The sequence below is a fragment of the Oryza sativa genome, chromosome 10 (genome assembly GCF_034140825.1).
Source record: "Oryza sativa Japonica Group chromosome 10, ASM3414082v1".
NCBI lineage: Eukaryota > Viridiplantae > Streptophyta > Magnoliopsida > Poales > Poaceae > Oryza > Oryza sativa.
Window position 1 is genome coordinate 18,460,946 of NC_089044.1, and position 10,478 is coordinate 18,471,423.

Sequence of the window (10,478 nt, forward strand, 5' to 3'; positions counted from 1 at the left end):
ACTTTCAATAGCATCTAAAACCAAATGCACAAATTTCAAAAAGATTTCATGTAGTACTTTCAATAGCATCTAATCTAAAACCAAAAGTACAAAAAGAAAAGAAAGAGGAGAGAAGAATTTGATTAGATGGAATACTATCATGGAAAAAAAAAACAGAGAAACGAAGGGAAGAGAAGGGCCGATCACGTGAAAGAGCAGATTTGGGTACACATATGCAACAGCCAACAGGAACGCGGTGTTGCACAGTGCAAACCATTAACCAGCGGCATTATTATTATTCATTTATTTATTAATCAATCGATTAATTAATTTATGTCCCCCCGAATGCGCCGACGCCGACAGAGATCTCCGGCAAATACCCCCCAACAAAGCTCCCTCCCTAATCTAGGATTCCACATTCCGTGACAGCGCCGCCGTGCCCGCGTCGGCTTTAAGCGCTTAACTTAATCAAGAAAAAACCGAGTTAACTTAATTACCACGCGTATCTTAATTACACTGCGCGTATATCTCCCTTGCCTCCTCTCTCTCTCTCTCTCTCTCTCTCTCTCTTCTTCGCTGGCTCGCGCAAATCGAGGCCTTCCGCTCGAGCTCGCGTCGCGCGGCCTCGGCCTCGCCTCACTCCCCCTCCCCCTCTCCCACGCGCCGCCCGCCGCCGTGACCGGAGGCGAGCGAGCGCGCGCCCGCCGCCGCCGCTCCCCGCCGCCACTGGATCCGCCACCCACGGTGCGTCCCCCCCCTCTCTCTCTCTCTGTGTTCAACTCGCGGAAGCTGGAAGCATTCTGCGGCCTCTCTCTCTCTTCCCGCCGCCGGCCGGGAACGCGCTCGCCGCGGCGGCGGGGTCGATCTGGGGGGCGGTGGGGGTCGGAGGGCGCGTTTGTGGGTTATTGGTTCGTTTTTTGTTTGTTTGTTTGTTTGTTAGGATTTGGTTTGGTTTAGTGCAAGTTCATCAGGTTTTTTTTTTTTTGGAGATTCTAATCTGCTATATACTGGCCTCGCGCCGGACGCACTCACTCACTCTGCACTCCACTCGCACTCGCGGGCAAGGTGCCAGTCGCTATCGCGCATTTGAATTGCGTCAACTGAAATCCAACCTTTAATTTTTTCTTCATCTCCTCGCTTATGTTTGGCCGCCTAATCCAATTTGGTAAGCTTATTATACTACTACTAGTAGTAGGAGACTAGGAGTATGTGCTACTGAACCAAATTCCCAAGTCCGCTTCGTTGAATGGAGGAGCAGCAGATCGGAATCTGCGAGTAAAATAGCCCGGAAAAGAAGAGTCCGCTTTATTTTAAAGTTGGTCTCTCCTCTTTGTGATCTGTCCCCCACTTCACTCCTCCTCCTGCCGCTATTTCTTTACTTCCTCTGGGCACAGAAACTTCGCATACTTGGACTGGAAGTTTTGATCCGGGAGTGGTCCGGTTCATTTCCATCTTACACAAGTCTTTTGAGGGGCGTTTATATTTCGCCTGCAATTTTTTCCATTCTCGGGGGAGACTGCAATCTTGGTTTCCTGTCTCACTTGCTTGTCTAATTCTGGTCTGGTTTTCTACTTCTTGGATTGTGTTAAGCCTTTCTGCTATGCTTTGGTGTGACATCCGATTTTCTTGAATTCTGCAGATCCTTTCAGCCGAGGAAGCAAGAATTTCGGCTGGTCCTATATGAATCCTCGGTCCCTTGTATACTAGAGGGCAGTAGGAGTTTGGATCCAAGATGAGGGGCAGAAGCGATGGGGGGCAGAGCAAGAGGCCCATCTTGCTGCTCTGCGTGATGGTCGTGTGCCTCTGCCTCCTCTTCTTGTATTTCTCTGGCTCCAATGGGCAGGCTGGGAGTGCCGCATTAGAGTACGGGACCAAGTTCTCGCGCTCACTCGGGTGGGGAAGTGATGGGGACGGTGACGACGGCTCGGAGGAGTCCATATTTGGCACCGGTGATGCAGATGATGTTGAGCTCAAGAGCTTTCCTGTAAGTTATCAATGAGTGGGTAGTATTTGTTTGTTTATTTTCTGTATTTCTTATGTTAATCCTGGAGTTCTTATTTTGTTGGTGTGAAGGTGTGTGATGACCGGCATTCTGAGCTGATCCCCTGCTTGGATAGGAACTTGATATATCAGATGAGGATGAAACTGGATTTAAACCTGATGGAACACTACGAGAGGCATTGCCCTCCTCCTGAAAGGCGCTTGAACTGCCTGATTCCCCCACCACATGGCTATAAGGTCCCAAGATGATCCTATCTATTTTCTCAAAATTTTGTCTTATTTAGATCCTACTTTGATTGACTTATGTGCACAGACCGATCATTTATACCTATACTTTTGAGATGAGCTGTTTAAGTTTGTGCTTTGCTTTACGTGATCTGTTCCGTCCAATCTATGCCTTTCAAAAAAAATGTTTTCAAGTGCTAATGTCCTATCCTTACTACACCTCATTGGACTCATAAAAATTGACTTTGCAGGTTCCCATAAAATGGCCAAAAAGTCGTGATATTGTGTGGAAAGCAAATATTCCGCACACTCACCTTGCACATGAGAAGTCAGACCAGAATTGGATGATTGATGCAGGTGAGAAAATCAAATTTCCAGGTGGTGGAACACATTTCCATCATGGAGCTGACAAATATATAGCAAACATAGCAAATGTAAGTTTGTTCTTTAGAATCTTTCACCAATAATTTCTTATCACAAACATGATACATATTTAAATGTTGGGCTTTTTCAAACTTCATTATTGTGATTCATCTTTTCTACTATCTGGCAGATGCTAAAGTTCAAAGATAACAATATTAACAATGAGGGAATGCTTCGTACAGTTCTTGATGTTGGTTGTGGAGTTGCTAGTTTTGGAGGATATCTTCTTTCATCTAATGTGATAGCTATGTCTTTGGCACCCAATGATGTACATCAGAACCAGATTCAGTTTGCTCTTGAAAGAGGGATCCCTGCATATCTTGGTGTTTTGGGAACAAAAAGACTTCCATACCCAAGTAGATCATTCGAATTAGCCCATTGTTCTCGTTGTAGGATTGACTGGCTTCAAAGAGATGGGATTCTTCTGCTTGAACTGGACAGATTACTCAGACCTGGAGGTTATTTTGCTTATTCATCTCCTGAGGCATATGCACAGGACGAGGAAGATCGCAGAATCTGGAAAAAAATGAGTTCCCTTGTAGAGAGGATGTGCTGGAAAATTGCAGAGAAGAGAAACCAGACAGTCATCTGGGTCAAGCCTCTAAACAATGACTGCTACAGGAGCCGAGCACCTGGTACAAATCCACCTCTATGCAAAAGGGGTGATGATCCAGACTCAGTATGGGGAGTGCAAATGGAAGCTTGCATTACGCCATATCCAGAACGTAAGTTATTATGCCGGGCCATCACAATTTTGACCTTTTATTGCTTACATACTGGCTGGATATCCAATAGAGTCAACTTGCATCCAATTATTTCTTCATTTCCTCATACTTGGGTAATACGGCTTGTGAATTGTTCTTTGGTTTGTATTCCACTGCATTCTTGACTGAGCATGTAGTGGTACAGGTTTACTCTTACCATTAGAATCTGAGTGAAGCAGATTGTATTCCTGGTATTGGATACTGTCAAGGTTCTTATGCACTTGGATAGGACTCAATATAATGTGGTTCCCAGTAATTCTATGTGATATAAATTCACATCCTGTTGCCCTGATGATTTGGTTAACATCATGGGAGTAGAGAATGGTTATAGCCATTTAATATTTAAATAATGTTTCCTTCTGTTTCTTTTTTATTGTTGAATTGTAAAATACTGTTTTCCTCATCTATCTTTCTGGTTAATTTAGGATAAAAATATAAGCATAGCCAAGTAGTTTGCATTAATACTTAGCCTCATGAGATTTTGCTTACATTGGATTCTAGGGTGTAAAATTGTTTTGCTTCTGTTCTTTCTTTATCATGGTTAATAAACAGGGCTAACAGCAAGCCACAAAATATTTTAGGTCAAAGCAAAATAACCAAGATTTTTTTTTTTGGTTCTCAGAAATGCACAAAGATGGGGGAACTGGACTGGCTCCTTGGCCTGCTCGATTAACAACTCCACCTCCCCGTCTTGCTGATTTGTATGTCACTGCTGACACATTTGAAAAAGATACAGTAAGTTGATCATACTATCTTTATACATATGCTACTATTTATTGTGTGGATAATTTCAGAGTTAACCATGCTTGAATGTTATGTGTTTAGTAACTGAGTGCATATCGCTAATCAAAAACTTGCTGTGCAGGAAATGTGGCAACAAAGAGTAGATAACTACTGGAGATTGTTAAAACCAAAGATAAAACCAGACACTATTAGAAACATCATGGATATGAAAGCAAACTTTGGGTCATTTGCAGCTGCTCTCAAGGAAAAGGATGTATGGGTCATGAATGTTGTTCCACATGATGGACCAAGCACTCTCAAGATAATCTATGACAGAGGGCTTATAGGTTCTACTCATGACTGGTATGTGTCATTTTATATAAAGAAAATTGTGCTTGGCATATCAGTAGTTGAGCATTATGCTAGTTTGTTAGGTTAAGGCAACTCAGTAGCTCTCTGCCACTTTTCATGCTTATACTATCATTGTCGTTGTAGCTACGAAAGCAGTATGCCAGTATGCTATACTGTCTTGTCAGATTCAGTTTTTCCATGTTGCAATCAGCTTCTGACCCTCTTACCATTCTGCTATAAAGAGAATTTGACAAAACTATTGGTATTATGAAAACTTTTTTAAGTTCCACGATTGGAAAGTTTACTAGAACTATTCTGCCTCCTGCCCTGTTAATCCATCTCAGAAGTGATAAGTTTCTTTATTAAAAAGAATTCAGTTTGGTTGTTAGCTGTTGTATTTTTTAGTTTTGATCAGTACGGCTAAATATTTTACTACTGTTAATGGTCATCCAACAATGGTGGTTAATGCTAGTCTTTTTCCTTTAGAATCTAGAAAAGGTTAGACTGATCCTTTAATGTTGCGGTTGCATTTGTTGTGTTGGTGTACATTCTTAAGTTTACTCATTCGACCCTAATCCTCTAGCCTGGAGTCCTTACGGTTTCAAGAAATGTAGTATAATGGAGAATATTTTGTTGAATTACACTTGTGATCCATCTTTCTGGACAGAGTGAAATTTTTGTGCGACTCTTTGTAAATGTTACTACTGATTGTTTGTGTTTGGATAGTTATCAACTTGTCATGATTATACTAAGGATATGTCCTCTGTAATTTTACTCAAATCTAATTTGTATATGCAGGTGTGAAGCATTCTCAACCTATCCTCGAACATATGATCTTCTCCATGCATGGACAGTCTTCTCTGACCTTGACAAGAGAGGTTGCAGCGCAGAAGATCTCCTGCTTGAAATGGACCGCATCGTTAGGCCTAGTGGATTTATCATCGTGAGAGACAAGGACACTGTCATCGAATTCATCAAGAAATACCTCAACGCACTTCACTGGGAAGCAGTAACAACTGTAGATGCCGAGTCAAGTCCAGAATCTGAGGAGAATGAAATGATCTTCATAATCCGGAAGAAATTGTGGCAACCAGGAGGCTCACAGGACCCCAACCCCAAGTAGTCTCTTCTTTTGAGTCCCTTTCGCACTGTGAGCATCTGCAGCTCAGAAGCCAAGAAGCGAGGCTCGGCTGCTCCCTCAGATACGATTCAATGTCGAAACCGCTCCTGAAATAGATTCCAGTTCGTGATTCCTAGTCTACCCACGTGAAGATAGATAATTTATCAGCATATGGCAAATGTCTAGCAGGCTAAGCGAAGGCCTATTTTTTGTTTCTACAGATACTGCAATTGTTAATTGATGTTTGTTCTCTAGTCTTGTTAGGAAATAAAGATAATTCTTTTTGTCGTGAGCTTCATCTAGGTATTTCATGTCCATCTGAAGTCTTCTGTAGCGAGTGATCAGATTTGGTTACGGTAAGAAACTTAAATTGTAAACAGATTTTGGTTATGAGCATAGCCAGGGGCCTCAAGGCTGCAACGTTCCACTGCATCTGGATTCTTGGATTGTGGAAGATACCACTAGCAGTCTAGCACTGTCCTGCCATGTCTGTGTGGGCATGCACAGATTTGTGTCCGAAGGAGAATTGGTTTCAACATTACATTTTCTTTTTCTCTCATCTGCTCTGCTTACTGCCTATTAGCAAACAATTGTACAGTACCAGGTAGAAAGCAAAACATAGGAGCTGAGACATGATAAGAATTTCATTTGTTCATTGCTACTTTGGTAGAGGATGGTTTTTTAACCCCCCCCCCCCCCCCCCCAAAAAAAAAAACATGTTAATGATGAAGTATACTTTAGAATGTTGAAGTTGAAGTACAACCGTATATCAGACACAGATGCATACATGACAATCACGAGGTTAGGTTACCTGTAATCATACCCGGGGTTACCAGCTGCCTGAAAATCATTAGCTGAAGAGCATTACTGATCTCACCATATCCACGTATAATCCATGCGCATGTTTTATAGGATATGTGCATAATTCATATCACTTTTCTTGAAATGGCGTCAGCACAAGCTGCCACATCCAGACCAACCTTTTCTTCCGATTAATTCTGACCAGAGGTGCACCTTCTCCATCTGATCTTTGCAAGAACTCAGAGCTCCCAGTTTCCCATGAAGCACATCGATCATGGTATATATAAGAGATCATGGAGTGCTTCAAGAAGGTTATGGGAAAGAACTTAACTTGGTTGCTGTACAGTCTCTTGTAACCATCATAAGATATTTGGGGTTGGCTTCCTGCTGCCATCTGAGTCAGGCTTGGACTCATAAGATAGTATATATTGGTTGGCGAATGGTGGTTAGCGATGCGGCAAAATTTTCGGAACAACTACAAGGACGCCATTGACAGCCTTGTGCTGCTTGTTTGTTGGATGGTTTGGAAGAAAAGAAATGCGCGTGTGTTTCAGAACCAGCGGCGCTCAGCCGGTTTCCTGTTTGGTTCAATCAAAGAGGAAGTGACGATTTGGAAGGAAGCTGGGGTTTTCAGAAATATAGGAGAGTAGTCTCTTAGTGTAATCTTTTGCTTTTGGTAAGTTGCTCCGGTGACAACTTCCATTACTTCGACAGCTTCTTGTTGAAGTTATAACTTTGTATATTTGTATATATTCTTCAATCTTAAGTAAATTTGGTTGGCATTTCTTGGCCGGCCCGGCAATATTTGGGTAGATAAATGCAGTTTTGACCATACAAGAAGAGTACTTTTGTGTCAAACTGACTTCAATTTACCACATATCTCCACAGCTGCATGCTCCATTCTGAAAATGGTGATAGGTGCAACCATCTGAAACAAATATTTCCCGGTTCATATCCCTCGAGATGAACTTGATTGATGAATGGCATTCCATGCACATCCTAAAATTCTTTGAGATACGGATCAGATCATGAACACGCACGGAAATTAGCCCGTAACATAATGCAATCCTCTCGGTGTGTTGGCATGACAATGGATCAGCTTCGGCATTAGAATAGGGCTCAATATCCTGAGGAGGATACCCTGACTGTTCCATCCTATCAGATAAGTCATTCCATGTACTCAAAATCTTTTCGAATGCAGGATGCGAGGAATCTCCAGCCTCAAATGTGTGTACATCTGTACCAAGATACAAGCGGCTACATTGTCTCTCTACATTTAACCCCTGTTCTGTCATGGCAACCCTCAAAGCCTCAGTGGACTCCCACAAGCCATTGTCGGCATATATATTGGACAGCGACATGTAATTTGAAGTATTGTTTGGCTCAAGCTCAAAAAGCGCTTTCGCAGCCTTCTCACCGATCTCCAGATTTGAGTGCAGCTTACAAGCTTTCAGAAGGATAGACCATAGGCATCCATCTGGTTCAAGTTGCATCTTCTGGATAAGTTCTAGTGACTCCTCCAGTAAGCCAGCCATTCCCATGATGTCAACCATGCAGGTATAGTGTTTTAAGGTTGGTTGTATGCCGTATACATCTTCCATACTGTAGAAATATCTGCGAGCTTCCTCCATGGAACCTTCTTGCTTACAAGCTGAAAGAAGTATAATGAAAGTCACAGGATCTGGTTGAATTCCAGATTGTTCAATATACTTGAACAATTTTTTAACCTCTCCAGGTATCCTATGTAGCAAGTATGCACTCATTATTGCATTCCATGTTGCTATGTCCTTTTCATCAGTGCATTCGAAAACCAATCTAGCATCCTCAATCTTACCACATTTCCCGTACATATCAATCAAAGCACTTGCAAGAGCAGTTGGATAACCATCTGGCCAGTTCTTCCTAATGTAACCATGCAATTCTCTCCCATGCTGCAATGCCATAGTCATACCAGAAGACAAAAGAGCAATCTGTAATGTAACTAAGTTGGGAAGTAAATTGGATTTGATCATTTCATGGAACAGTTTCAAAGCAATTTCTGGCTTCCTATTTTGCCTGTAGGATGCTAGTATACTGTTCCATGTGACAACATTCTTGTTACTGATTCTCCGGAAGACTTTATCAGCGGTGCCCACATCACCAGTCTTACCATAAAGGTCAACCAGTTTGCTAGAAACAAATATGTTTGATATCAAACCACTCCGAAAAGCATAACAGTGTACTTCCTTCCCAAGACGATCTAACCTGAGATCTGTCAAAAGGGAGAGGACACTAGTAATGGTTGTACCATTTGGTTGAATTGAATTGCCAGGTAATGCCCAGCCTTTTGCTTCTCCATCACTCGAGACCTGCATGTATCGGAAAGCTTCCAATGCATCTGCATGACGGCCATGGTGATGCAAACCGGATATTAACGCATTCATCGATACCACATTAGGTTTCAAGCCAATTTCAACCATGTTTGACAGCAGGGTATATGCTTGTTCTTTCTGACCTGCTCTAGCATATGCAGCAATGAAGCTATTATATGTGATAGTATCAGGCTGCAATCCATTCTCCTTCATCAAGCGAAAAGCCTCCCAAGCCTCATTCATCCTCTCCTCATTGATATATGACCGAATCAATTCATTCCACACAGTGGCATTCTTCTCCTCAATGGCTGCAAACACGCTTCTCGCATAACCAAATTCTCCACACTCGGAGTACATTCCAATCAACGAAGAGCCAATGTAAACATTTAACTTGATTCCGCATCGTATAACATAAGAATGCAGCTGCTTTCCAATGCCCAGTGCCATCAAGCCAGTGCAAGCAGGGAGTATGCTAGCCACAGTCACTGCATCAGGACTCTCGCTCTCGCACATCTCGCAAAAAATGTTCAAAGCCTCGTCATACCTCGCATTCTGCACACAGCCTGAGATGATGCAGTTCCAAGAATTGACCCCTGGCTTGACGCCTCTAAGCCTCATTTCGTCAAACAGGTGCAGCGCAGCTCGAAGGTCACCATTCCTTGCGAACCCGGACACCAGCGTGTTCCACGAAATCACATCCGGCCGAACGCCGCTCTCTTGCATCGTCTCGAACAGCTCGAAGGCCTCTCCCAGCTCCCCGGCGTCGGCGTACGCGCCGACGAGGGCGGTCCACGCCACCACGTCGCGCTCGGGGAGGCCCGCGAACGCCGCGCGCGCGGCGGCGACGTCCCCGAGCGCGGCGTACATGGCGACGAGCGCGTTCCCGACGACGGCGTCGCCCGCGAACGCGGGGCCGCCCTTGGCGGCGAGCGCGTGCGCCGCGGCGGCCAGGCGCCCCTCCCGCGCCCCCGCGCAGGCGCGGAGCACCTGCGGGAGGAGGAACCTGTCGGGCGCGGCCCCCGCGGCGCGCATCGCCGCGAACGCCTCGCACGCCGCGCCCCACCGCCGCGCGCGCACGCAGGCGCCGATCTCCCGCGCGTAGGCCGCCGCGTTCGCGCCGACCGCCGGGGCGCCACGCCTCGGGCTGGCCTCCCCGTCGAGCAGGTGGTGGCGCGCGCGGGGCTGGAGCGAGCACCGCGGCGACAAGGCGCGCGGCGGCGACGGCGGCAGTAGCAGCGGCAGCATGGTCGCCATTTTTCTATGGCTGCTTAGCTCATTTACAATTTTCTTTTCTTTTATTTTCTTTCTTTTTTTTTGAGATAATTTTCCTTACCAAATCTGTCCGTGTGAACAGTTGAACCGTGGCAAACAGGCCTCGTGGGCCGAAAAATAATTTTACGGGCCCAGTTAAAATGGGCCTGCAAGTTAACCGTTAGAACTTTACGACCCAACTAAGTGGACCATCACTTTAGTGCAGTCCCATCCCGGCCCAACTATAACCGGGCCGGGCATGTGAGCGGCTTATCTTTGCGGCCTACGTAAGTCTGAATTCTGTTCCGGCCCAACTAAAGTCGGTCCGGCACGTAAGTGATCGAGCTAGATCACTTTAGTCTCTGGCTGGTTAGTCGGTCCAAATCAGATTCCGGCCCAGTAGTAACTGGGCCGGAGTTTGGGTCCATTTTAAATGGGCCAGATGATTGGTCGAGTTAGAACAGCCCGTAGCCCACGCCTCTCTTCTCC

The 10,478-nt window shown here is 44.8% G+C and overlaps 2 protein-coding genes across 3 annotated transcripts; one reads left to right on the top strand and one right to left on the bottom strand.

Moving 5' to 3' along the window:
- Positions 1-554: 554 nt before the first annotated feature.
- Positions 555-6,018, top strand: LOC4348898 (probable methyltransferase PMT3). 2 transcript variants are annotated; one of them, XM_015758632.2, is made up of 8 exons: positions 555-723; positions 1,619-1,963; positions 2,053-2,217; positions 2,457-2,639; positions 2,759-3,353; positions 4,015-4,127; positions 4,258-4,478; positions 5,265-6,018. In XM_015758632.2, the coding sequence occupies exons 2-8, from the start codon at positions 1,712-1,714 to the stop codon at positions 5,587-5,589; spliced, it is 1,854 nt and encodes a 617-aa protein (XP_015614118.1). In that variant the 5' UTR covers positions 555-723; positions 1,619-1,711; the 3' UTR covers positions 5,590-6,018. The 2 variants fall into 2 exon arrangements, with proteins under 2 accessions (XP_015614118.1, XP_015614117.1); XM_015758631.3 differs by lacking the exon at positions 555-723 and adding an exon at positions 1,381-1,537.
- Positions 6,019-6,305: 287 nt separating this feature from the next.
- LOC4348899 (pentatricopeptide repeat-containing protein At3g12770) lies at positions 6,306-10,035 on the bottom strand. The gene has a single exon (XM_026020574.2). The coding sequence runs from the start codon at positions 9,990-9,992 to the stop codon at positions 7,257-7,259; it is 2,736 nt and encodes a 911-aa protein (XP_025876359.1). The 5' UTR covers positions 9,993-10,035; the 3' UTR covers positions 6,306-7,256.
- Positions 10,036-10,478: the final 443 nt, after the last annotated feature.

Coding starts and splice junctions, on each gene's coding strand:
- LOC4348898 (XM_015758632.2), top strand. CDS start 1,712: ATGAGGGGCAGAAGCGATGGGGGGCAGAGCAAGAGGCCCATCTTGCTG. Junction 2,218..2,456: donor CCCCACCACATGGCTATAAG/GTCCCAAGATGA, acceptor TTGACTTTGCAG/GTTCCCATAAAATGGCCAAA. Junction 4,479..5,264: donor ATAGGTTCTACTCATGACTG/GTATGTGTCATT, acceptor TTGTATATGCAG/GTGTGAAGCATTCTCAACCT.
- LOC4348899 (XM_026020574.2), bottom strand. CDS start 9,992: ATGGCGACCATGCTGCCGCTGCTACTGCCGCCGTCGCCGCCGCGCGCC.